Source organism: Gambusia affinis, linkage group LG01 (genome assembly GCF_019740435.1).
Source record: "Gambusia affinis linkage group LG01, SWU_Gaff_1.0, whole genome shotgun sequence".
Taxonomy (NCBI): Eukaryota; Metazoa; Chordata; class Actinopteri; order Cyprinodontiformes; family Poeciliidae; genus Gambusia; species Gambusia affinis.
In genome coordinates, this window is record NC_057868.1 from 41542018 (window position 1) to 41569998 (window position 27981).

Consider the following 27981-nt stretch of genomic DNA (forward strand, 5'->3'; position numbering starts at 1 on the left):
TTTGTTCCTGGACATGTTGCCTGCAGGCTGCAGCTGCGTTTGGACCCACATGTCAGCCCGGTCTTCTCCTGCCGGACCTGCCGGTTCTGCCGGGTCTTCTCCTGCCGGACCTGCCGGTTCTGCCCGCTAGGTGTCATTAGATACTTCCACATGTCTGTTAGAAACAACACGGAGTCGAAGGGAGAGCCTGATCTGGATCTTTATTGGAAGGAAATCAGATTCAGGCAGAGCAGCTCCTGGACGTCTGAGCAGGAAACTAAAGCCCTTAAAGAGTTCTGGGGAAAAGTCCAACGGGTCGGACGAGAAAAAAACGCCACAACAAGAACAACATGAGTCGGTCATCAGCATAAAAAACACCACAAGTAGAAAAACGAGCCGGACCTGCAGGGAGAGAGACTGAATGATCTCAGTTCTTCTGACGCCACAAACCGCTGACATCATCGTCTTCCTCTTCATCATCAGCTCACAGACACTCTGTCCTCGTCACCTGATGATGTCATAGCTCTGGAGGTCGATGGCGCCCGGTGGAGGAAAACTCAACACCTTTCAAACGAATCGAATCGCCTCCTAAAATCTAAATGCGTCCAGTTCTGGTCGGATAAACTGGAGAAACTATTAGAAAATATTCTGTCTTTTTATGAGCTATAAAATCAGATTGAGGTAAAAATACGTTTAATATTTTCAGCGTGTTACTTTCCTTTATCTGTTTTTATTTTCCAGCTTCAATAAATGAACAGAAATACATTTTTACACATTAAAAAATGTAAAAAAAAACATTTTTAATCTTAATCTGTCCTCCTGCCTTAAGCCCAGAAATCCAATCCGACCAGAACCAGAACATACTGCAGTTTAATAGAGATTATCGGAATTTAACCCAAGTTAGATTCTGGTGCAAATGGACTGAACTTATATAGAACCTGTCCAGTCATTTTGACTCAAAGCTCTTTACACTAGAGTCACATTCACACACACACACACACACACACACACACACACACACACACACCAGTAGGCAGTTTGGGGTTAAGTGCCTTGCCCAGAGGCACATCGAGTGGCAGGAGGAAGCTGGAATCGAACCGACAACCTTCCGATCACAAGACGACTAACTCTGCCGTAGAGCCACAGTTCACATCTGGAGAAGTCTCAACGAGCCTCTCATCTCAATCTCAATCTCCATGGTAACGGGTCTAACGAGGGCAGAACCTTTAGTGTCAGCAGTGATTAAACCTGGTCCCATTTGGACCGTCATACCATCAGAACCATCATCAGAACCGGGTCACAAGACGCTGAACCCGACCAGGTTATGGTTCTGATCCATTTTCCTTTTTTCCACAATCACATTTTAACTTCCTCCACGTTTCTCTCCTGTAAAGCGAACCGCTCCTATTGGCCGGCAGTCCAGGCCCCGCCTCCCTCTCCTCTGATTGGTGGATCCTCAGAATGACGTCACGCAGGCCATCTCGTCAGCCAGCTCCTCCTCCTCGCGGCTCGTCCTGATTGGCTCCTCGTCGCTGTAGAGCGCCGCCGGATCGTCGCCGATGGCGTTCAGGAAGTCGTGGCTCCCGGAGCTCAGCAGGTCGCTGGCCGCCGACTCCATCTCGTCCACCGTCATGTGACACGCGTCTGCGATCTCTCTCTTAGCAAACGCAACAAACTTGGGGTCTCGAGCGTAGAGGCCGAGTCCCTCCGAGATCAGAACCTGGAGACAGAGCAGAGCAGAACCCATCGTCTCCACGGAAACGCTCATGAACAGGAAGTGAAGAGTGATCAGTGGCGCTCGCTCACCGCCTCCACCAGGCTGTCGGCCGATCCCCGTTTCTCAGCGAACGGAGCGCCGAGCTGCGAGGGAACCCGGAGGGTGGTGTAGGCCCGGTACGGGGGCGGAGCTACAAGACAGTCACATGACCCGTTCAGAGTCTCCCGACCCGGTCAGAAGACTCGTGTCTGTTTCTTCGTCTCACCTGAGCTCCCGGCTGGTCCACTGAACCAGGGCGGTTCATCTGCTGCTCCTGTCACAGGAAGCAGTATTAGCTCGACCCTTCACATTAAAAGCCATCGGCTAGGCTTTTATTTTGAAGGCCTGCCTCCTCACCTCTTGCTGCCCCTCCGTTCTTGCCCTCACCCCCCCAGGGCGGGCTGCCCTCCTCCTCCACCAGGATGAGCGGCGCGTAGAGGAGCCGCCCGCGGCGGGGGCATGGCTTGGCCCAGGACGCCGTGGACACGGCAGCGGAGCGGGCGGAGGAACGGTGGGAGTCGTAGCTGCCGAAAGCCTGGCGAGGAGAAGGGTGGTTACCTGGGGAACAGGTGGATGTGTGTCTGGAGCGGCTCTCCGGGGTCACCTGAGGTCGCACGCGGCGCGGTGGTGATGTCGGGTGGTACGTCCCGGGAATCGGCAGGTCGTCGCTGCTGCCCTGCCGCCTCAGACACTGGATGTTGAAGGACGGTTTCCGGCCTGGTGAGCAAAACAAACGCACCGCTCAGCCGGCTGTGATGTCACACCCGTCATGTCAGCCATGAGACATCCTGTCACCTGTGGGTGTGGCAGGAAGTAGGCGTCTGCGAGTCGTCCTCCTGCCCTCGCTGTAACTGTCGCCATAGCTACCGTTGCTGTAGGGGGCGTGGCCGTCGCGGTGGTCTCTGTACAGCGACGAGTCGTCGGGGTAATGTCTGAGAACACAGTCAGATGATAAATAATCCAGCCTATCAGCTGCCAGCGTTGCCCTGCAGGGTGGAGGCGGGACATGGACCGGTCCTGGCCAAGCTCCGCCCACACACCTGATGACAGCAGTAGGCGCTCCTCCACTAACCTGCTAATGCGCTAGAAGCAGAGCTAATTCTTTGCTGGTTACTTTTGCTAATGTTGAACACATTTAGCGCACTTAGCTAACCCTACAATAATTTTTCCAAAGCGCTAATTTACTTGGCTGTTTTGTAAAATTTTAGTTGAATGAAGTTGCCAACATGATTGAAGTTAGCATGTTAGCATTCCACAAATATGGTGATAATGCATTTAGCATTTAGCTGCTAAATGCCATGTTGCTATAGTCTATAGTATTAGCCTCCCCTAAATATCATGTTTATAGGGCGTGCTGCGGTGGCGTAGGGGATAGCACGACCCACATTTGGAGGCCTTGAGTCCTCAACGCGGCCGTCACGGGTTTGATTCCTGGACCCGGCGACATTTGCCGCATATCTTCCCCCCCCTTTCCTATCAGCCTGCTGTTATATAAGGGACACTAGAGCCCACAAAAGACCCACTGGAGGGGGGAAAAAAATCATGTTTATATTTCTCCATCATTATGTTTGTTTAGTTTTCCGATGGTAAATTGTAAGTGAAACTATAAAGCCTTACTGACACCTAGTGGACATTGTTCACGTATTTAATTTGGAAGCCAAGCAGAACCCGACCGGCTGTATTCATGGTGAGAGAGAGACTGTCCTTCAGACACGTCTGTCCCTTGGACTCTATTTATCTGCAAGTTCATTTTATTAATTATTATTTCAGAACTCTGTCTTATTTCATAAGACAGAGTTCTAAGTTCTCCAACCAAAATACAAAGCTACATTGTTAGCTAGTTAGTAATAATTGGGAGCCATCTGTTTGCTGTAGTCTAGTTGTTTTCTGTATTTTGTTTGTGGTTGATTTATATTTGTAATAGTTTTACAAAACAAACCACAAAAGAGTTGCAAAATAAAACAAGAAAACTATAGAAGACTGGATTATGTTAAGCTCAGGTACTAGCTAGCTGTTTAGCTTTGTAAGAGCAACACATCATGAGGGCAGCATAATTTCACTTTAGCGCTAGCTTCTGCTTCATACCATGTTGAAAGCAATTTAGCTTCAGTAGAACTAATAGATTAGTGCTTCAGGGTTAGCACAGCTAACCTGCAGGCAGTGACGTCAGTAACGCGTTAACTTGTAACGCGTTACTGACGTCGGACCACTTTTTTCAGTAACCAGTAATCTAACGAGTTGCTGTTTCAAATCCAGTAGTCAGACTACAGTTACTTATCAAAATCATTTTTGCGTTACTATCTTCTATTGTTATTTAATCGTATTTCCTCTACTCGTCTTGTCGAGTGACCGACGTCTCTATGCAACAGAAATGTAAACAATGGAGGGAGATGCGCATTTTGTTGGTGGAAAAACTGGAACTATTTTGAGTTTCTGTCGCCAAGTCCGATTATTATAAGCGGCTTTGGGCTTCATTTTTTTAAAGTCGCTTGCAAATTTAATGAGTTGCGGGTTGCGCCTTATTGGGCTCGTTTTTGAACGTGAAGTTGCTCATTTGGGTTTGGAAATAAGCAGAAACTCATAATAAATCCCAGAATTTGTCCGTCATTAAGTTAGTTTTATTCAGTCTCTCCCTGTCCATCATTTCCGGATGATCCGTCCCGCTGTGTCTTTGTTAATGTCAACTTAATATATTACATCGAGACCAATATGAACAGCGCAATAAACGTGAAAACAGTCACGAATGAACGTGTCCGTAGTTGGCAATAATTATAATGGCAAGTTAACGCTATTATAATTATTAATATTAAGATAAGTGTCACAAATCTGTGCAGCCATCTGAGGTGTGGAGCTGCAGGAGGAGATCTGAGCTTTGACACCAAATGCAGGGCCGTAACACAGAACCTGGGGGATGGGGGGCCAGGGGGGCCTTTAAAATCCTTCTTAGGGTTTTCCAGACAACAGTGGACCACAATTTACTCACGTTTTTTATTTTTTTGTACAGTTTTTTGTACAATCTCCTCTTCAGTTCAACCTTATCAGTGGAGACACATTGTTGATGTTACCATTATAAAATAACTTACAATTAAGTTTTGGCAAAGATCAATGTTATTTTCACAGGAGGTGGAGCGTTGTTGTTAGCAGCTGCTAAAAGTAACTAAAAATTTACTTTTAATGTAACTTAGTTACTTTCCAAATCAAGTAGTCAGTAATCTAACTAAGTTACTTTTTCAAGGAGTAATCAGTAGTCCGATTAAAGTTACTTTTTCAAAGTAACTATGCCATCACTGCCTGCATGTTAGTGAGCTACTGGAAGCCCTTCCTGCGTGTTGCCTACCTGTCTCTGGAGGTGATGCTCTCGTTGTCCTCCTCTCGGCTGTAGTAACCCTGCTCTCCGTAGACATCCACGTCTCCGTTCCTCCAGGTTCTGTCCCTGGAGTCTCTCCTGCAGACCAACAGATGAAAATCAGATTTCAGACCCTAAAAAGCTCAAATTTTTTAAGTTTTACTGTTACGAGATATAAAGAGGAGCAGCAAAAGCAAAGGAGGCAGCTTAGCGGAGCTGCTAACAGCTGATGATGTCTTCAGGACATATTACTGTGGAATATGCTGTTTGCTGCCTAAGCCCTAAGCAGTTAGCATGTTAGCATGAAACTGTGCAGCAGCAGTCTTCAACATTGTTAGACTGACTGACACTGGACATCCTTCCTTGGACTCGGAAGATATTTGGGTGTCCTGAGTTCGTTTCTCTTTGGGGTAAATGAAATGACACACCGTCCATATTTGTAGTATGACGGTCTCTTGTGGGCGGAGTCTGTCAGGCTGTTCTTCACGGACGCCCGGCGCAGATGACTCGCTGATGACCTCACGCTGTCTCCACGACGAAGATGCTCGTCATGTTCGTTTCCATTTGCCATCTTGCTGAGCGACCCGACTCGGTGGATGAGACCGCCGTTGGAGACGCCGCCATCGCCTGCAGAGAGAAGCCCCGCCCACTGTCAGTTCTGATTGAAACAATGCTCTACTGCCCCCTGCTGTTCATGCTCAGATTGAAGCTGATAGCAAGTATTTGATCATTTCCTTCTTTGAGGTTAAAGGTCATTGATGGTCTGATTTTAAGAATCTGTAAAAAAAAAAAAAAAAGAAGAAAAAAACAAACAAAAACCCAGATCCGATCAAAACGTTTCATTTTCTTCCATCCAGTTGAAGTTACTCATTTCCTGTGTGCTCTATGCTTTTTTTCCCCTCATCTATTTTCTTTAAAATATTATTTATCCTCGCTCCTTCCATCATCATCCTCACTTATGAAGGAAGGTTCAGCTGCATTTTACCAGTAGGTGTCAGTATGGAGCCTCGTCGGGTCTCCGGTCCAAATCCGTTTTCGGCCTGCAGACAGAGAACAGAAAGTTTGAGGCGGCTGCTCAGACTGCCGGCGGTGGGCGTGGCCTGTCGGCACCTTGTAGGCAGCGTTCTCCAGATCTTCGCCGTCCATCAGCGCCTCCTCTTCGTCCTCCAGGTCTGCGTTCAGAGCCAGACGCATCTCTGGACCCAGATCCTGCAGCGTCTTCAGACCCGCCTTACACAGCTGCAGCCGACACAGAGAAATCACTTTCTGCCTCAGGCGGTGAGACTCCTCACAGTTTCAGCATCAGAACATGAAGAGAACGTAGTGAGACGATAAACATCAAATGTTTCAGCTTTTTTCCACAGATGCTGTTTTTCCCACTTCAGCGGCCTCATGCATAAAACTCTGCGCAGTTTTCACACTAAAACTTTACGTACGGACAAATTTAGAAAAGTGCAGCGCACAATAAAACTCAGATGTATGAAGCCTGCAGACCTTTCCTTTCTAAATGCTAATTTACAGGAAACAGAGCAGCTGCTGCTCCGCCCGTCGCCTCCATAAATACAACTTCATGTAAATTAGAAATACCAGGAAGTCTGTCGCCACGTGAAGCAGTAACCATGGCAACGGCTTTGTTTGTAGCAGAATAAGCATTTATAATACTAATAATTCTTTATTTCATTTATAAGTTGCTTTCAGGGAACATAAGGTCACCTCACAAAAAAAAATACATTTAAAGAGAAATAAACTCCAAATAAATTTACAGAGTCCAGATGATTTCACAGAGCGGGCGGCCGCAGCTGGACCGGTACCGGTATCGGTACCGGTCCAGAACTCCAGGATGATCAGTCTGGATGAATCTAAACGCTGATAAACCAGCAGATCAATCTGATCAATCTGATCTCTGATCAATGGCTCCATGTTCTCCTCAGGTAGCGGCTCACCTGGATGCAGCTACTGATGGACCTGTGATTGTCTCCACACCTGATCAATAATCAAACTGTCTGATCAGCCCTGGTTTCTCTTTAGGGACAATAAATAGATTCATTCAGACCAGGAGTTTCATCTTTATGAGACTCAAACTGAGCAACATGATTGTTGACATTGGACTGAGGTTTTCACATCCTTTATTTCTATTTTCTGTATTTTCTGTTGGCTTATTGTCTGAGGATAAACGGGTTCAGTTTCATCGTTTAAACACTAAAATATTAAAATCCTGGGGTTTGAAACTTCTTGGTCTAAATAACTGAATGTCGTCAGATTTCAGTGGATTTAGTTTTGACTCTGTAGTTTATTATTGTTCACAGAAAAGTTAGCTGCACATTTTCACGCCAGGGAAAAAGTGTGCATATATTTCTACAAACTTTGACGCAAAGTTCATTTTTATACATGCCGAGTTGTGCGTAAAATATGGCGCCGCACATTTTTTGAGCGTCTCTTTGAACATGAGACCCTGGAGATTACTGCCACATATGTTGATGCATTCTCACATTTGACCACTAGGTGGCAGCTAGACGTTTAAAAAGCTTTTGAAAAGCTCAAGAGTTTCTGAGAAAACATGCAGAAAGACGGCTAACCTGAACAGCAGACGGATTCGTAGAGTCAGATTCTCCGTTCACGTTTCCTTTCTCCTTCCTCTTCCTGAACTTCCTGAAATAATCCTGAATGAGGAAAGTTGCATAAAACTTTCCGACGGTGACTTCCTCCTCTGCAGATGGAGAGAGAGAGGTTGAGTCTGCTGAGCGGCAGACGGAGACCCGGCTTGTCCCTGCAGGCCGGTCGCTCTACCTTCATGTGGCGGAATGACCTCATCCAGCAGCTTCGGCTTCATCCGCTTCCAGATCTTCTTGATGATCGCTCTCAGCTCCTCATTCTCCTGCTCAGGGTTACCTGTCGGCAGCACCCAGGGGGCGGAGCCAAAGACAGGTTAGAAGTTCATCCCTGAACGACCTCAGTGTAGGTGGAGCTGATGTTAAACAGATCAAACATCAAAGATAGAACTGCAGCTGAAAAGTCACTTCATGTGCAGATATTTATGTTCCACGTCTGGCTAATCCAGCAGAGCTAACATAAAACCATGAAAACGCAGCTGAGTCATCCTCCACCTGAAGGTCTCACCTACCTTCGGTCTTGATCTTGAGCGCGGTGCGAACCAGAGCGAACAGTGTGGCGTTGAAGGTCACCATGCCGTCGGCGTTCAGAGGCATGTTCATGGCCACCAGGCGCTGCGGTGCAGAGGAAATGGACCACTCAGGTTCTGTTCGGGGGGGTAACGGACAGAACCAAAACACTCCTGCGGGAACCCTAACCCTCTGACTCCTTTACGTCTGAAGGACAAACCCTAACAGTCTGTTGATAACTACTGATCAGCTGTAGCTTTGGAGTTTGGTTTCAGAGAAATAGTGGAACTTCTGCTGAGAATCAGTAGGAACCAGAACCAGAACCAGAACCGACCGAAGCCAGTGTAGCGCTTCACACTACCCCAACCGAACTGGACTTTCTAGACAGACTGGAGTTGGACTAAGGCGGAGTGGAGTTGGGTTAGTCCTGCTCACCTTGCAGGCCACTCTGTGCGGACAGAGCTTGCCGAACCCCAGAGGAGGCTGGATCCTCCGGAGCAGCGCCACCACATCCAGATGTTTGATCCGACCTCTGAGGAAACAAAACGTTCCACAGAACGGTGATTCCAGTTTCTGCCGCAGCAAAACTCAGGAACATCTCAGAAGTACGTAATCTGAAGAAGCTCATCATAAACTGAGCTCACAGAACAATTGGACCTCTGACAGGAGGCAGAACCTACTTGGCCTCTGGATCGTATTCCGACCAGATCCTTTTGAATTCATCCAGATGATGTGGCCCCAGGATGGACCAGTCGCGCGTCAGATAGTCAAAGTTGTCCATGATGACGGCAACAAACAGGTTGATGATCTAAGTGAGAGAAAGAGAAGTGCGGTCAGGTTCTGGTCCAAACAGAGGAACGTTCTGGGAACATTCTGGGAATGTCCAGGTTCCCACCAGGAAAGCACACAGCATGAAGAAGCTGATGAAGTAAACGATGGCAAAGTTGCTTCCGCAGCTGAACTCCTCTCCTGGTTCGTAGTCCGACTCCGGATCGCAGCGTTTCCCTGGAAGGCTGGCCAACATGATCTCCTGCCACGCTTCACCTGTGGCACACCTGTTCTCACACACACATACACATACACACACACACACACACGTAACCTCGATAGTCGTGATCAGGTACTTCAACTCAGTTCTGCGTTGTGTGAATAAGGGCCAGGAGCCAGGATGAGATGAAATGATGTTTATCTTTTTGGAACAGGATAAGAACTGATCAGGAATCAGGTCCATCACCGCGGGAACAGCACCTTACCAAGAATAGCATTTCATGTTAGCATCAAGCTAACATAACATTTTACTAGAGCATTAACTCTGAACCTACCTGGCGCCCATTTCTCATGAACTGGCAACGAGATGTCTGTGTTCATTATATTTAACACTACCAACCACCAGGAGGGGGCGCTGCTTCTCCCATTACACATGAACCCAAACTTGGAAGTAATGACAAATGGAATTCTCTACAACATTAACTATGTTACACACACACACACAGACACACACACACACACACACACACACACACACACACACACAGACACACACACACACACACACACACACACACACACACACACACACACACACACACACACACACACACACACACACACACACACACACACACACAGGTAAACCAGCAGAGACTGGTCGCCGAGCATCCAGAAGGAGAGGAGAACCTCTGACCTGAAGAGGAGCAGGACGGCCTGAGGAAACGTCTGGAAGTTGTTGTTTCTGTTGATCTGAGTGTAGTCCTGCATTGCGATCTTCCCGAACGTCTGCCAGACACAGCAAAGGGAACAGTTAACCCGAAGACAGTCAGAACCTAGTCCTACTGCGTTCAGGTTCTGGGGGACATGCAAAACCTTCCAGAACCTCATAGGCTCTGGTGTCTGGACTCCAAACAGTTACTCCTACAGGCTTACCTGTGTGTGAACTCACCTGCATGCCGATGACAGCGTAGATGAAGAAGATCATGGCGATGAGCAAAGCGACATACGGCAGCGCCTGCAGGGAGAGGACGGGGAGAGACTCAGCCTGACCCGGCGTCCAGGAGCTAGGCTTCAACCCGGCAACCCGACTGCGTCACCATGCTAACCTCAGCCTGCTAATCTCGCCATGCTAACGTTGCCATGCTAATCTCGCCCTGCTAACCTCGCCCTGCTAATATCGACCTGCTAATCTTGCCTTGCTAACATCGCCCTGCTAATCTTGCCTTGCTGATGTCACCATGCTAACCTCAGCCTGCTGACCTCGCCCTGCTAATCTCGACATGCTAATCTTGCCCGGTTAACGTCGCCATGCTATCCTTGCCCTGCTAATCTTGCCCTGCTAACATCTCCATGCTAATCTTGCCTTGCTAACGTCGCCATGCTAATGTCGCCATGCTAACCTCGCCCTGCTAATCTTGCCCTGCTGACCTCAGCCTGCTAATCTCAACCTGCTAACATTGTTCTGCTATTCTCGCCATGCTAACCTAACCCTGCTAACTTCACCCTGCTAACATCGCCAGGCTAATTTTGCCCTGCTAATCTCGCCCTGTTAACGTTGCCATGCTAACGTTGCCCTGCTAACGTTGCCCTGCTAATCTCGCCCTGCTAATCTCGCCCTGCCAATCTCGCCTTGCTAACCTTGCCCTACTAATGTCGTCATGCCAACCTCGCCCTGCTAAAGTCGCCATGATAATCACGTCCTGGTAACCACACCATGCTAATCTCGCCCTTCTGATGTCGTCATGCTAACGTCGCCCTGCTAATGTCGCCCTGCTAATGTCGCCCTGCTAATCTCGCCCTGCTAATCTCGCCCTGCTAACCTCGCACTGCTAATCTCGACCTGCTAACCTTTCCCTGCTAACCTTGCCCTGCTAACCTCAGCCTGCTAACCTGGCCCTGCTAACGTTGCCCTGCTAATCTCGACCTGCTAACCTTGTTCTGCTAATCTCGCCATGCTAACCTAACCCTTCTAACCTCAACCTGCTAACATCGCCATGCTAATTTCGCCCTGCTAATCTCGCCCTGTTAACGTTGCCATGCTAACCTCGCCCAGATTATGTCGCCCTGCTAACCTTGCCCTGCTAATCTCGCCTTGCTAACCTCGCCCTGCTAATGTCGTCATGCTAACCTTGTTCTGCTAATCTAGCCATGCTAACCTAACCCTGCTAACCTCGCCCTGCTAATCTCGCCCTGTTAACGTTGTCATGCTAATCTCGCCCTGCTAACCTCGCCCTGCTACTGTCGTCATGCTAATGTCGCCTTGTTAATGTCGCCCAGCTAATCTCGCCCTGCTAACCTCGCCCTGCTAATATCGACCTGCTAATCTTGCCTTGCTAACATCCCCCTGCTAATCTTGCCTTGCTAATGTCGCCATGCTAACCTCAGCCTGCTAACCTCGCCTTGCTAACCTCGCCCTGCTAATCTCGACATGCTAACATCGCCATGCTAATCTTGCCTTGCTAACGTCGCCATGATAACCTCAACCTGTTAACTTCGCCATGCTAATCTTGCCTTGCTAATGTCGCCATGCTAACCTCAGCCTGCTAACCTCGCCTTGCTAACCTCGCCCTGCTAATCTTGCCTTGCTAATGTCGCCATGCTAACCTCAGCCTGCTAACCTCGCCTTGCTAACCTCGCCCTGCTAATCTCGACATGCTAACATCGCCATGCTAATCTTGCCTTGCTAACGTCGCCATGATAACCTCAACCTTTTAACTTCGCCATGCTAATGTCGTCATGCTAACCTCGCCCTGCTAATGTCGCCATGCTAATCTCGCCCTGCCAATCTTGCCTTGCTAACCTTGCCCTGCTAATCTCGTCCTGGTAATCTCACCATGCTAATCTCGCGCTTCTAACCTCGCCCTGCTAATGTCGCCATGCTAACCACGCCCTGCTAATGTCGTCATGCTAATCTCGCCCTGCTAATGTCGCCATGCTAATCTCGCCCTGCCAATCTTGCCTTGCTAACCTTGCCCTGCTAATCTCGTCCTGGTAATCTCACCATGCTAATCTCGCGCTTCTAACCTCGCCCTGCTAATGTCGCCATGCTAACCTCGCCCTGCTAATGTCGTCATGCTAATCTCGCCCTGCTAATGTCGCCATGCTAATCTCGCCCTGCCAATCTTGCCTTGCTAACCTTGCCCTGCTAATCTCGTCCTGGTAATCTCACCATGCTAATCTCGCGCTTCTAACCTCGCCCTGCTAATGTCGTCATGCTAATCTCGCCCCGCTAACCTGCAGTGATTTGATGAATGTCCACAGCAGTGTGCGAATCCCCTCCCCTTTATTCAGGAGCTTGACCAGCCGCATCACTCGGAACAGGCGGAAGAAGGTGATGGACACCCTGGAGCTGTCCTCGCCACTCTGAAAACAGAAACATCCATTAAGTCCTGCATGAAAGTTGATTTTTAAACTTGAGATGTGTTTATTTCAGACGGATTTTGCATCGTGATGATCATTTCACTGTGATCTGCTGCTCACGCTGAACTCTGTCACCACGATGTCCACCACGCTGCCGACCACGATTAGAGCATCGAAGGAGTTCCAGGCGTCCACAAAGTAGTGCTGCAAGGACAAGGGAGACATGAGACGCTGTGCAGGATGCGGACCGACCAATTGTCCGTCTGCATTCGGTTCTGCACCCGGAGCCGCAGGGCCAGCAGCTTCAGCAGCATCTCTATGGTGAAGAGTCCGGTGAAGACCATGTTGAGGATGTCCATGACGTCGCTGAAGGTCTTGGTCTGCTCGTAGTGCTGCAGCAGAGAGAGCACTCAGCTCGCTGTGGTCCGACTGGATCGGCTTTGACTAACTGGACCAGTACCGACCTGCACAGCCAGTGTGACAGTGTTGAGCAGAATCAGGACGAACATGACGTACTCGAACCCCGTGGAATTGATGATGGACCAGAACTTGTACTGAACCGGGTTCTTGGGGATGTAGAGTTTCAGAGGCTGAGCCTTCAGGGCGTACTCCACGCACTGACGCTGAGACAGAGGCAGACAGCAGACATGGACAGACCTGAGACACAGTGTCCTGCAGCCCAACGATTGGACAGAGGACGGGAACTGATCCAGCAGAACCACCAAACAAAAACAGCAAAGACTTTAATTTTCTGTCTGGAATATTTCCGGACATGTCATGGAAGCCAACAGAACTGAACTGTTTGGGTGTGAAACAGGTTTTGAGGGTTTTCTCTCAGTTTACTCCGGTTCCACCAGGTGAACCAGACAATGTTGTGAGTAGACTTCACAGGACCAACAGATCCAGAACCAAATCAAGCCAATCATACAGAACCGGGACCAGCTGTGGGAGGAGCTCTGTCCAACATGGTGGACAGTCCCGCCGTTTCAGAGTCATTGTGTAGTTTCCGTCCTGATCTGAAGCAGAAACAAAACTGTCGCTATGCGGAGATCCACACAGACTCCAGACGGACGTCCACTGAACGTTTGGGAAAAGAAATGTGGAGGAACATCAGGGAGACGTCCTGAGGCCTGACTGAGGAGGAGGAGGGTACTGCTGCTGGGTGGACGTGCACCCAGCTGAGACAGAGGATTTAGGAACCAGAACTGGAACAAAGACGACCCGGTTCTGTTCAACTCCTGGAGCTCTTAATAGGAGGATGTCCTCCATCAGCCAGAGTGAATATTTTTCTGGAGGTTTGGATGGACAACGTCTCATGCAGACATTTTGTCCTCAGAACGATTTGGACATTTACTGAGGTTCTGGTCCAATAGGACCGGGTCTTACCTGGTTCTTGTCCAGCTCACAGTTTTTGTACTCCTGCTCTCCTTGCTCTCTGAAAGTGATGATGACAAAACCCACGAAGATGTTCATCATGAAGAAGGCGATGATGATGATGTAGACGATAAAGAAGATGGAGATCTCCACCCTGTAGTTGTAGATCGGACCCGAGTTCTCTCCGTTGGCATCGATGGCCTTGTAGAGGAGTCTGGAGAACCAGGAGACAAACGTTCAGACCCAGCTGAGGGAAATGAGCTGATGAAGGTGGGGTACTGACGCGGGCCAGCCCTCGAAGGTGGACACGGTGAAGAGCGCCATCATCCCCATCGGGACGTTGTCGAAGTTGAAGTCGCTGTTCAGCCAGATCCGCTCCCTGACCATGGGGTGGCTCACGTCTCCGTCCTTGTAGACGACGAAGGTTCCTCTGCAGACACACACCCGGTTCAGCCTGAGCAGAACCAGAGCTGCACCAGAACCACCTCTCTGACTCACTTGCATTGTTCCGGAGTGCTCTTGGCCTCGTCGGTGCAGCGGTAGAACTTCCCCTGAAAGCAGAAGCAGAGTGAGGCGGTGGAGGTGTCAGGCCTGGGCCGGGTGAACGGCAGGGAGGAACCTTGAAGAGCTGGACGCCGATGCAGGCGAACATGAACTGCAGCAGCGTGGTGACGATCATGATGTTCCCGATGGTCCGGATGGCCACAAACACACACTGGACCACATGCTGCAACACACACACCAGAGAGACTTGATACCTGGACGACCAGAACCAGGCCAGAAGCTCTTCTGAGACCCGACCCAGGCCTGACCCTCACATCCTCACCATCAGGGGACCGTTACCTTCAGTCCTTTGGCCCTGTTGATGGCTCTGAGAGGTCGCAGCACCCGGAGGACTCGAAGGATCTTCACCACAGAGATGGCGCTGGAGCTGCAGACACACAGAGGAACCAGAAGACTTCTGATGGGACCGGACAGGAGAAGATCTTGGAGACCCGGTGCTCTCTTACTGTCTGAATTTATTTACACTTCTATAAAAACGACATGTGATTCTAAAGAAAGAGGATTTTCTAAAGCTAACTTGGGCATAACTCTGACTCATAAGTCTAACCCAGGGAGAGAACTAAAACATGCAGGATGACTCTGGACTGGAGTATCAACAGGGGATGGAGGTCAGCGTGGCCTCCATTCACAGCAGGAGTCCGTGGAGTCTGTCTCCTCTGGTAGAAGGGAAAGAGCTGAACGGCGAGAAAGCATCTAGAAAGATGTTTCTGAAGGAGATCAAGCCAGAGTCTTGTTACATGGAAGTTAAGGTTGAAATACTGACTGCAGGAAGAAGGAGACCAGCGAGACGCTGACGACCAGGAGGTCCAGCAGGTTGAACCAGTTCCTGCAGAAGGATCCCTGGTGCAGGAACGCGCCGTGGACCGTCATCTGAGACAAACAGACAGGAAGTCACAGGGGAAGCTCTGGGCCAAGACGTCCTGCCGACGATGTTTACCTTCAGCAGAATCTCCACGGTGAAGATGGAGGTGAAGGCGTAGTCAGCGTAACCCAGAATCTACAGACACACAGGAAGTTCAGACTCAGACAGGAAGTACAATCATGGTCAGGAACACATTCCCGTTCAAATCTGCTGCAGGTGAGCTGAGGCCTTAGGTGTGGACCAGCAGTGTGGAACATCGGTCACCTGGTGTACCTCAGGGTTCTGTCCTGGGATTAATTATTTCTTCAGCATGTTTTGTGTATTTTTGAAATCTGCGTTCACTCAGCTGGTCTTGGTTTGCTGCTGCTACTAATGGAACCCGACAGATTTCTGTGTGAACGGTTTACGAATCCATTTTAGCAAAGATGGCCGCCGTCTGGATGGATTGAAAAGTGGCCTGGAGCGACAGAGGAAGAAAGCTAACAACACCGGCTGCAGCTTCTGACCCGGTTCTGTTTGGGACCAGGAGTGACCAGGTTAGGTCGTGATGCGTTCACTGACTGGCTTTCCTCACTTCATTACTATCATTTTCAGATGATGTTTGGATTCACCGTCTGCATTCTGCTTCTTTTGACCTAAAAGTCAGATAAAGTGTGAATTTCAGACTGCAGGTGGTTTTATTTCCACAGTGGAACTGATCAGATTGACTGGAGTGAAAGTTAAATGGGTCGCAAAACAGAAACAGAACCTCAAGAAATCTGAGTTCAGAGATGAACAGAGTTAGAAACAGAGACTCTGTGTGTGGGGGGTAATTTTTCTCTCTTTTCTCTTCTTTCTGCCTCATTGACCCGGTTAATCACTGACCCGAACCTACCCTGAAACCTTCTGAAGCCCCGCCCCTCCCGATGCCAACCCAGAGGCGTACTGATGACATCACTGGTGACATCACAGAGCTGGGTATCAGTGAGGAGGCTGTGCGACTCACGTTGTTCCTGAAGGAGTGCGCTCTGATTGGATCCTCAGCAGCCAATGAGCAGCTGCTGAGGATGATGAAGACGAGGATGAGGTTGGTGAAGATGTGGTGATGGATGAGCGTGTGGCAGGCGACACGGATCCTGCAGACAGAAAGACAGAGACAAAAGAGTCCGGTCTTCATGTGGAACCAGAACCAGCCGGTCTGGATTCTGTAACGATCAGATCCAAATAAACAAACCGAAAGTTTCAACACAATTTGAAATTTCTGAGGGTTCTGGTAGAACCGACCCACAGAACCACAACACTGATGGTGCTTAATGAATCGGTTTGGTTTTTCTTTATTTTAAGGAACTTCATGGACTCTGACCCAGGAAGGGGGGATTTGGGTCTCCGAACTGGGGGGTCTGTGACCCACCAGCCCCATTCAGTCACTTCAATCTAAGGCAGCGGTGAGGTCCTGGGGGGCCTGGGGGTCCTGGGGGCCTGGGGGGCCAGAGGGCCTGAGGGGCCTGGGGGGTCTGGGGGCCTGGGGGGCCAGAGGGCCTGGGGGGCCTGAGGGGCCTGGGGGGTCTGGGGGCCTGGGGGGCCAGAGGGCCTGGGGGGTCCTGTAGATGTTTCTCTACTTCAACACACCTGAGTCCAATAATGAGGTCGTTAGCAGAACTCTGGAGAACCCGACTGCACTGAGGAAGAGATTCAGCTGTTGGGTTCAGGTTGTTGAACCAGAGAGACTCTAAGAGCTGCAGGACACCGGACCTCCAGAACCAGGACCGCCCAGCCCTGGACTAAGATGTGATCAAACTCTGATGCTGACCAAAAAAGTGACCTCTGGTCCTCCAAACCTCAGTCTGGGTTCGCAAAGTGGACCAGAGACCGTATCAAAAACAGGAAGTGGATTACAGTGCAGGGCATTCTGGGTAAATCCAGCCAAAGCTAACATGTTAGCCTAGCGCTAGCAGCAGAAATGTCTCCTGGTCTTCAGCCAAAGACTAAAGAGAAATCCTCCAACACTAAAATCTGACGCCTCCATCTTGTTTCCATCTGGTGAAGAAGGAAGTTGCTCTCAGTGTCTTCAGAGGTTTTTGTGTGGTTTCCTTCAGTGGTTGTTGGTGCAGCGCCCCCACAGGCCAGGAGGGGAACAGGCTGGTTTGACTCAGAACCACAGCAGCTGATGGAGTTCTGGTTCTAATAGAACCGGGTCGATGAGGTGGAAAAACCTTCGTTCACTCATCTCTAAGAGGTGTCGTGGAAAAACATCTATTTCCAAGCACTGTTGAGGTAAAATCAATCAATCAGGTTTATTCATATATTGTGCAGAATACAGAGATCCTGTAGTGAATCATTAATGAAGCAGGTCTGGATGAAAACCTGGCCAAGCTCTCCAGGCAGAGAAACACACGAGTTTCATACCAGAGATAAAGAATTAACAACCAGAGGAGAGACAGTCTGGTTCTGATGCAGCTGCAGAAAAACAACTTCCAACCTTCTACATGAAACCCAAATAGTTCTTCTGGTTCATAAGCATTTCATATGACATGACTAGCAGATGTGACCTTATTGTAATTCTTCCATGACAGAGTGAAGGTTTACTTATTATTTATTTTATCTTTCAGAAACTCATACATTTAAGTTGTTAAGTTAAAGATCTAAAATTTGCAGCATTTCTTAGACTTTGAGAATAGAAGTTAGTTGATGCAATGAATTCTGACTCACGGGTTTGTTTTGCCGAGACAGAAGAAGGCGCTGCCCTCTGGGATGGGAAGAACTTTCTCTTTAGGAGGAGCGAGGTCGGCCATCTTCAGCTGGACGCCTCCGTCTGAGGAGGACAGAGGGAAACCAAGAGCTCATCCTACTGACCTGGAGCTACCAGGTCATCTGACCGAGATGATAACAGGCCTGAACTCTGGGGGTTCTGGTCTGCTTTCTGAACTGGGCTGGACCGATGGCTCAACATCTGTTTGGTGATCCAAACGCTAACTCTGAACCTCCAGAACTGCTTTTCCCTGGAACCTCTCATTCGTTCCCAGAATCCCTTTCTGAAACGTTCTGAAATATTTGTCCATTTGAACAAACCAATCACATCTCCAGAACCTGCAGGACCAGAGGATTCTGGTTCTGGATCATTTAACAGATCCTCACCGTCTTTACCAGAACAGTTTTGGGTTTTAATTTGGAAAAACTGACTGGACCGAAGACTGAAGCAGAGATTTTGCTCTGGAGAGTCAGAGGTTGTCCTAACATGGCTGCAGAGAGCAGTTCTGGTTGGTTTGATGGTTAACGGATCATTTAGTCAGAACGTCACTATGACAACAGACCATCTTCTCCTTCAGGAAGCTCCTCTTCCTCCTCATACTCTGTATCTTCATCGATGTCCACCTGAAGAGACAAACGTTAGAATAAACCGAGGACACAGCAGAGACCTGGTAACCATGGTGATCTGCTGACCTTCACTTCTCCTTCGGCCTCCTCCTCTCCCTCAGCTTCCGTCTTCTTTCTGCAGAACAGAAAACAGGAAACCATCAGGCAGAATAAAATCCTGGTTTTCCATCTGCTTCTCCATCACTCACTCTTTCTTCTTGTCATCCCCATCGCCTCCAGCCAGGTTGTCCACGGCGATGGCCAAGAAGACGTTCAGCAGGATGTCTGATGGTCGATAAGGAGAAGATGTTTGGGGAGTTCTGATGGATGGATGGAGAGTCAGATGAGCAGAGCACTCCAGTAATAAAGCATCTGATTAACCATGTGTTACTTCGTTGCCATGGATACAGTTGCCACAGATGAAGAGGATGACAAAATACACGCAGACGATCATCCCTGGGAACACCGGGCCGCCGTACGCCATGATGCCGTCGTACATGACCACATTCCAGTCCTCACCTGTCAGGATCTGACACACAGTCATCATCAGGGACACGCCCCCTCTGCTGGTGACATCACCTGCCGTCATACCTGGAAGCAGGTGAGCAGCGCCTGTGGGAAGGCATCAAAAGTGCTCCGCTTGGTCTGTGTCTCATCGAAGTTAAACTTTCCTCCAAACAGCTGCATGCCGAGCAGAGCGAAAATGATGAGAAAGAGGAAGAGGAGCAGCAGCAGGGAGGCAATGGACTTCATGGAGTTCAGCAGGGAGGCCACCAGGTTGGACAGAGCCGTCCAATGGCTGAGGAGACACAGGGACACCATCAGAGACCCGGAGTTTGGGTCCCACCTGGAGGCCCAGGTGTGACTTCTCACCGTGTGACCTTGAAGATGCGCAGCAGGCGGACGCAGCGCAGCACGGCGATCCCCAATGGAGGCATAATCTCCAGCTCCACTAGAATGGTCTCGATGATCCCACCACACACCACAAAGCAGTCAAAGCGGTTGAAGAAGGCCACGAAGTAATGCGCCAGACCCAAGCTGTACATCTTCAGCAGCATCTCCACCGTGAAGAGAGACAGCAGCACCTTGTTGGCGATGTCTGCAGTGACGGAAAAATGATCTCGCCAAGACCGCCCAGCATTTGTCAAAGAGAGGCCACCAGGTGGCAGCACTGAAGCAGGCGCTTACCCTGGACTTGCGTCAGCCAGTCGGGCTGGTTGTAGTGTTCGGAGGCGCTGAGTGAGGTGTTCAGAAAGACCAGCAGGAGAACCAGCCAATAGAACGTCACCGATTTGACAGCGGTGCGACAGTTCCTGCGACAGACTCGGTTCCAGCGACGCAACGTCCGGCTGAGACAGAAAGAACCCTTCAGCGACTGGAAGGTCTGAAAATACGACTTTCTTCTACAGAAACTCACCAGCAGCTAATCTTCATCACAGAAGCACTGGAACACAACAGATCGAGGTCAATCTACTGCCTGAAGGTGGCGCTGGATGATGAGGTCATCAGCGGTTGAAGAAGGCCGCGAAGAGGGCCACATGACATCATCATCCAGATGATGATGTCACATCTTTATAAGCTTCTGGCAAGTGGTGGTTACTGCTAACTAACTAGCTAGCTCTGCTAACTCTAATTCACTAATTATGAACATTATTTCCACAAATGCTAAAGCGCTATACCAATATGGCCTTTAGTGGAAGCTAACACTAGATGCTATACCAACGTTGTATTTAGCGGAAGCTAATGTTACTAAAGTCTTGATTAAACTCTGGAAAGGCCAGAGAAAATGGAAGAAGGTTACCAGCAGGCTTGGCAGCAGTTGGTGTGTTCTTCATCGATGTTCTCGGTGTTCTCTGAAGCTGTCTCACTCGCTGGAAGACTCGCTAACAGACAGAGACAGACGGAAAGGATTAAGGGGTTGACATTAGCATTATTGTCCTCCATCAGTGTGTCTGTGTCTTTGTGTCCACCATCTACTGTGGATCATTGTCTTATCAGAGACATTCTGGACCGTTTTTATCTGAAACTCACTCACCATGAGTGTCGTTGGAATGACTGAACCAGCCAAACTTCCTCTTCTTATCGGACAGATCCCCCAGGGATGGCCCTGAGACACACAGGAAGAGATAGAGTCATTACACACCACCCTGCAGAGGCAGGACCAGTTTGCTTATTCTCAGGTTGGACTCCTCCAGGTTCTGCTCCTCCTGATCTTTGGCAGAATATGATGGCGTGGTCGTGGAGGTGATGGGGAACCTCTGGAGGATGGAGCAATAGATGGACAGATGCATCACAGCTCCATCAGCAGTCATGAAGGTGTTGGTGTCTGGTGGTGAGGAAGGAGTTGAGCCTGGAAGCAAAGCTTTCTATTTATGATACAGAAGGAATGACAAGCAGCTGAAATAAGTTTCCTCTACAGCAGGCGTCCTTGACTCCAGGCCTTCAGGGCCAGAATCCTGCAACTTTTGGATACATCTCTGCTTCAACACACAAGTCAAATAATGATGTTGTTAGGGGAAGAACTGGACCAAACACTAAGGAGGTGATTCAGGCATTTGGGTCAGGTGTGTTGGACCAGGCAGATCTAACAGGTACAGGACACCAGCCCTCAAAGACTGCACTTGAAGACTCCTGATCCACAGGAAGCCTTACAGGTCAGGAGAAGAGGTCCATCCTGGACCTGTTACCCTCATGGAAGGTGATGGACAGAAAATGATCCAACCAGGACCTTCTCGCCATCCATTAATGAGAGCTACATGTTTCAGAAGGTTCCAGAGAATTGATGTGCAGAAGTCTAGATGTTTTAGGTGTGAGCATGTTGCTCATCAGAACCATGATAAGAACTTGTGTCCTGAAGGTTGAGGACATCAACAAGAGTCTGATCCTCTCAGACAGCAGCAGCTTTGGATGTGAATCTTGAAGGAGACCTTCAGTGTTTGTGCTTCTTGACTGTCTAGTCTGACCCATCGTTCACCATTCACCTCTCTGGAGAGATCCATAAATGGTCTACTGAGGTCAAAGTGAACCTGAGGTCGGCGGTAAGATTGTCCTGTGTGGACATTATATTGACACCAGACTCCAGAAGGTACAGCTGACCTCTTCAGCTGTGTTCTTGATGTTCTGATTGGTCTGGATCTCTTCGTGACCTGGCTGATGCTCAGCTCAGTCATGTGACCAATGGTAAGCCATGTCACATGACCTGGTTCTGCAGCTCTCTCCTTTGATGCAGAGAAAATCCTGAATCTGAGTCAGTACGGAGTGCTGGGGTGAGTCTGGATTATTTCTGTTTCTGAACGTCAAACTGCTGAACTCAAGGATGAAAACACCGACTCACTACAGAGTTTGACTTACGTGGGTTTCCGTCCTCGTCCAGTTCATCCATGTCTTCTGCCTGAGTGATCCAGTCCATGTATCCACACAGATCCTCCTCCATCTGCTGCTTCTCCCGGAGCTTCTGGAAGTCTCCCCGGGCTTTGGCCTTCTCCCTTTCCTTACTGAACTCTCTGAAACATTCAAACGGCATTCGTTTAGAGGTGAGTTCTGGTCCAGTCCTACCATCAGAACCTTCTGGGAGTTCAACTGACCCACTGAGGACTCCCAAAACCAGATTCAGAACAAAGAAGGATCCAAAAATCACTAGACTGACAAAGTATACCCAGGGCAGCTCAAAGCCAATGGCGTCGTTCATCTGCAGAGAGAGACCAGGAGAAGGATGAGAAGACGTGGACACAACTCTGAGTACGGGAGGACAACTGGAGATGAGTCCTCACCCAGTACAGCACATCGGTCCATCCCTCCATGGTGATGCACTGAAACACCGTCAACATGGCAAAGAAGAAATTATCAAAGTTGGTGATTCCACCATTGGGACCGTCCCACCGGCCCCGACACTCAGAGCCGTTCAAGGTGCACTGGCGGCCATGTCCGGCGAACGCACACGGCACCGGCTCGTCCTCCACGTAGTTATCTGGAGACAAGGACAATCAGTAGAAGTAAACTCGCTGAGGAGACAAGAAGATGACGAGGCAATACCTCAAAAAGACAACGCCCTAAAGAGGAGACAGCCTGGAAGAACAACCCTATGAAGAAACATTTTCCCTGACAGTAAATTGATATCAGTGTTTGATGATTGAATGCTGGTTCATTGAAAATAAAATAAACCCTTTTTTAAGTGCAGACATGTTTAAGAGTGAAGACTCAGCCAGAAGCCAGCAGTATTAGTGATGGGATCTATGGAGGATGTTGGGGGGGTTGTGGTTTATTATTGCAGTGGTTGCTTCAGCTCCCTGAAGCTTCCTGAATCAGGAGGCCTGTAGAATCAACATGGGAGTCTCAACCTGTAGAGACTTTTGTACAGCCGACGCTACAGCTCCCAAACCCACCAGGTTGGGTAGGTTTGAGAGCTGAGCAGGATCTTCATCCAGGGTGAAGGGATCTTAAAATAAACATGTTTGGTGTTTTATTTCTTTGTTTTTGGCTCAACTGGTTGAACCAAATCTGCTAAAGGCCTCAAAGAGAGACGAACCAGAAAGGAGTCACTCTTCACCCTTTCAGCAGCTGAACATTTAGGAAAGATCACCCAGACAAACCGAGTGAAAGTATCTTCATAATCCTCTCTGGACCTCGTGGGGTGTACAGGTGTGACCAGTCCATTTGTACAGCACCTGTCCCGATGTAATAGCAGGTCCTGTGCATACGTCCGATGAAGAGTTCCAAGCCAATGATGGCGTAGATGATGATGACGAAGAGAACCAATAGAGCGATGTGTAGCAGAGGAACCATTGCCTTCATGATGGAGTTTAAGACAATCTGCAGACCTGAAGAACACACAGAACTGAAGACATGTTGGACACACATTGTCCAGTCAGTTCACTGTCCAGGAAACTCACTGGGGACTCCAGAGACCAGCCTGAGGGGTCGCAGCACCCTGAAGGCTCTCAGAGCTTTGACGTCCAGACCTCCCGGCTTCCCTGGCATGTGGTGAGTGGTTGCCTGCTCGCCACTTGACTTATGAGTCATCGTCTCCAGGACGACGCTGAATAACCTGCATAGATAAAGAAAAGTGAAACATCAGGTATGTGTTGTACTTCTGAAGGTGTGGCTTCTAGGAAGGAGGAGTCAGCATCCCAGAAGTTTCCTTCAGAAGTCTCACTGTTCAGGCTTGCATCCAGTTAATACGTTGGTTTCTGATGCATGTCGGATCCCAGAGGTCTGACTAAACTGAAACTACCCACCCTTTCTCTACACTTTGCTCCATCCAGAGGGTCTGGCTGAATATTGAGAAATGTTTGTTTTCTGGAGGTGTAAACTCTGTTGAAGTTCAAAAAGATTGACTCTGACTTCACTCAATCGCTAATATCTGGCCAGGACATATGTCATGCTGACCCTGTGGGGAGTAAGGAGACTACATCTTTTCCAGCAATAAAATGCTTTCATCATTCTTCTTTAATTGCTAGATGAGATGAGAGTCCAGTGTAATTGTATAGAAAGGTGATGGAAAGGCTAGGAAGTCATAGATCCAGGAGGGCAACCCAGACGTTCTCTCTCCAGCTCACCCTGAAGGATTCCAACGTTTTCCTGGATAACAAGGATAACCAGTCCCAGCATGGAGTTTTGGATCCTCACCCATTGGGAAGGACCAGGAAAACCTCCAGCTGGAGGCGTCCAGATGAAGCTGCAACCCTGCAGAGCAGCAGCAGCAGATCTACTCTAAACCCACAGAGGAGACTCCTTTCAGGTGCTTGTGTTCCAGTTCTGGTTCTTTCAGTCCTGGTAGGACCGTCGATGAAGCAGTTAATCCTTTTAGCTCGCCATCACAGTTTATGTCCAGTCAGTCTCCTGCAGAGAAGCATGAAGCAAACTCCAGAGGGTCCATTGGTGTCTCTAATGCAGTGAAGTGGAGCAAAACATCCCCAGGCAGAGTTACCATGACAACAGGCTTTCTCATCACCAGCATCATCACTGCTCTGAGGACATCCAGTCACATCTTTGGTCCTGAAGTGAGGACAGAGAATGAAGCTGCAGGTCTGCAGGGCTCAGAGCCGACCGCTCCGTCACTTCACTCCAAACCGAAACATTTCAGCTCAGTCTGGATGGATGGAGAACATCATCTTTCAATTCTGGACACGGAATCTCTATTACAACCTCGGCGGCCATTGTTCAAAATGGAAATAATGTTTGCACTAAAATGGACAGTAGCTTTTACCGGTAGTAAGCACAGCTGACGAAAGAGTTTGGCCTAATAATTATTAATTCACTAAACAAGAATCTCTTAGCTGTGCTAATGCTAAACCGCTACACCTAAAAAATTAGCAGAAGCTAACAGTAACCATTAAGTTGACACCAGTTGATGACTGGTGTAACAGCAAAGTTCCCTGTTTCTGATTGTGCTGCATTTTATTACTTTATGAACTTTATGATCAAAGTGGAAAACATGATTTGATATAAAGTTAATCCGAGTCATAAAAATGAGGAATATTTGATGGTTAAGCTCTCTAGCAGTCCTTCTAGGGGTCGCACTGATCTCATATGCACTTTTACGAGATTTTCATTTTTTGTGGTTCTGGGAACTGACGATCTGACGGGACAGCCCTACCTGTTGTCTAACCGTGACGTCTGGGTCAGTCCTCCTGAGCATCGAGCTACGGCCACAACAGAGTTAAAAGACTTAAAAATGACAGCCATCTTAAAAAATTTCTGTTATCTTGAAATTAAAACAGCTGATGGGAAATCTGAAAAACTATCAGTCTGAGGGGTAAGCATGCTAATGTTTATGCTTGCATCCATACTTGAAGGATTTTTGCAGTAACATGCTGCACCGTGAGGGTGGTTGTTCTATGAGGTCCTGAAGAACTTCTGAGGCCAGAACCAGAACTGACATGCTAAACCCAGTTGTGTGCTCTGGGCTTTCCTCTGCTGCAGGAACAACGATCCTCGGCTGGCCTGGGAACGAACGCTTTGGGAGGATCTGGTCCCAGTGGCTGGAGAGACGAAAGTCTGGGTCTCCAGGCTGCTGATGGATGGAGTTTATTCATAAAATCATTGGAAACTATGAATCACTTCACTTCAGATATATGAACTACTTAAATAAACCGGGTCAGAACCTGGGACTCGCACACAGAAGGATTGAAAGGCCTACACAGACCTCCAGGTCTTCTGTGCTCCTACCCAACAATGACGATGACGAAGTCCAGCAGGTTCCAGCCGTTGCGAATGTAGGAGCTGGGGTGCATCACCAGACCGTAGGCCAGGATCTTCAGGAAGGTCTCTATGGTGAAGATTATGAGGAAGACGTACTCCACTTGTTCCTGAAACACAGAACAAAGTCCGTCAGAACCGGACAGCAGAACACGTGATCGGTTCTGGTGGCAGGAGAACATGGATTGGATCAGTAAAATGTTTAAGTCCATTGGGTTGAAGACCAATGAACAACATCTCCTGAGTTCAGTTGAGAGCGAGGTGCAGCCATCACTCCAACAGGAAGTGACTGCGTGAACAGCGGGCTGGGTCTGTAGACGGAGGAGGACGCTGAGAGCAGAGAGAGCCGGAGCAGCAGAACAGAAAGTCCTCAGAGCCGATCACAGATCTGTCAATCATCCACTGCTCCAGCATTTATCCTGCACCGCTGCCTCCACAGCCCCAGGCTCTTATTCTGGAGGTCAGGCCTTGTCTCACCAGGTCATGGTTGGTGGAGTTGGAGTCATCTTCAGGAAACGGTTTGGAAACTCCCAGAGCCACGCAGTTAGCAAAGATGGCTAACAGGATGAAGATATCGAACGGTCTGAGGAACGAGTTCAGGAAGTTGACTTGAAGTGGATTTGGGTTTTCTGAAGAAGAGCTCATTAATGGGAGATGAAATCACATTTGCTGAATAGACCACATCATGCTGGCCCAGTTGATTCATTCCAGACCAGGAGATGGAAACACTGCTAATTCGCATTTTCTCTTTTTGCGATATTTTCAAACTTTGCCCAGAATTTGGATGAAAGCATTTCTCTGTAGAACCAGAACCATTTGCATGTGATGACACCAAAGGGTTCTGATGCTAACCGAACCAGAATGATGTCAGGTCCAAACTGTCGTAACCATGGTTACGCATTATTTATAATGTCCTGAAATGTCCTGGCAGCTGATTGGCTGAAGGATACTTCCACTCCACGATGTGAAGTGCGGCGCGTCGGATCGGGTTGTTGAGCTTCAGACAGAACAACGCTCTGGGGGCCCGCTGGACCTGGTTGCTGCCCTGCACCTGAGGAGGAAGGTGACATCATCACTTACATCATCAGTTTCTATGGTAATGTATCTGACTCAGAGCGAAGAGCCAGCACATCCTCCTAATGAGAAGGTTTTTCAGAGCAAAACGGATCGGATCTTCAGATGTTCTGGAACGGGTCTCAAACTCCAGTCCTCCAGTCGCTGACCTGCAGGTACAAAACACTGGAATGAAACGTCTTCATGACCTCCTCCTGCTGTGGATCGGTTCTCCAGAACCTTAATGACCTGATTATTCTGCTCAGGTGCAGCAGAAGAACATCTAAACGTTTCAGGACACAGTTTGAGTCCCCTGATCTAGAAGAACCGATCGCCATGACCTCTGAGGTCTGGAGCCGCAGAATGTTGACGTGTTGAGATGTTTCTGTTCATAAAAATACAGCTGACTCCAGTGTGACCATTTCATGCCATCATCATCGGGTCAGAAGAACCAGAACCACTTGATGTCAGCAGAACACAGAATGGGGTTCTGCTCAGGAAAATGACTGAAGTAACGCTGAAAGATTTTATCGTATCTCCAAATGAAGGAAAGGTTTATCATCCGATATCTGAACATGCTAACATCATGTTTTCACTTGTCGTTAGCATGTTGTAAACCAGTATGGATGAATGAAAAAAAAACCGTTACACAGACGTGTTTGACTGTTAGGATGGTTTGTAGTTTGTTCTGTTGCAACCTGAAATATGAAATAAACTTCAGTGGAGTTTGAAAACAAAATGTGTGTAAAGGTTTCCGTCACAGTTGATGCTTTTTCTTTTTTGGGGGGATTTTATTGTAATCCATCGGGGGCCCAGAGAATCTTTGGAGCCACTGATTGAAGCCCATGTTAGCGTGTTCTCACCTGTTTCTTGGCGTGTTGTCCTCTTCTTCTCTGCGTTCCAGTGGAGCTGGTGGTGGAGTGAAGCGTGTCGGTTCTCGTCATCCTCACTCCACCTTCATCTCCTCCGTCCAGCTCCTCGTCCCACTCTGCATCCTTTTCCTCTTCCTCGGCTCTTCCTCCTCCACTTCCTCCCCCTCCATCCGCCT

At 48.7% G+C, this 27981-nt stretch overlaps 1 protein-coding gene across 1 annotated transcript; it reads right to left on the reverse strand.

The window, feature by feature from the left end:
• Positions 1–181: 181 nt before the first annotated feature.
• On the reverse strand, positions 182–27944 carry cacna1fb (calcium channel, voltage-dependent, L type, alpha 1F subunit). Its single transcript, XM_044135358.1, has 50 exons — positions 27797–27944; positions 26831–26931; positions 26358–26463; positions 25851–25990; positions 23573–23727; positions 23273–23500; positions 22454–22650; positions 22268–22371; positions 22035–22186; positions 20719–20790; positions 20485–20566; positions 20101–20127; positions 19872–20032; positions 19557–19782; positions 19275–19482; positions 19092–19212; positions 18893–18968; positions 18771–18819; positions 18641–18701; positions 18039–18141; positions 16336–16465; positions 15426–15485; positions 15252–15358; positions 14768–14855; positions 14544–14651; positions 14423–14475; positions 14208–14354; positions 13937–14138; positions 13015–13173; positions 12832–12942; positions 12671–12754; positions 12425–12553; positions 10140–10205; positions 9885–9976; positions 9096–9255; positions 8881–9008; positions 8636–8732; positions 8203–8305; positions 7869–7970; positions 7658–7788; positions 6192–6320; positions 6067–6121; positions 5510–5708; positions 5073–5180; positions 2531–2667; positions 2340–2452; positions 2093–2270; positions 1962–2009; positions 1786–1886; positions 182–1699 (listed from the first exon to the last, which is right to left on the reverse strand). Exons 1-50 carry the CDS (start codon positions 27875–27877, stop codon positions 1436–1438), a joined length of 6039 nt encoding a protein of 2012 aa, XP_043991293.1. The 5' UTR covers positions 27878–27944; the 3' UTR covers positions 182–1435.
• Between the last annotated feature and the right edge of the window lie 37 nt (positions 27945–27981).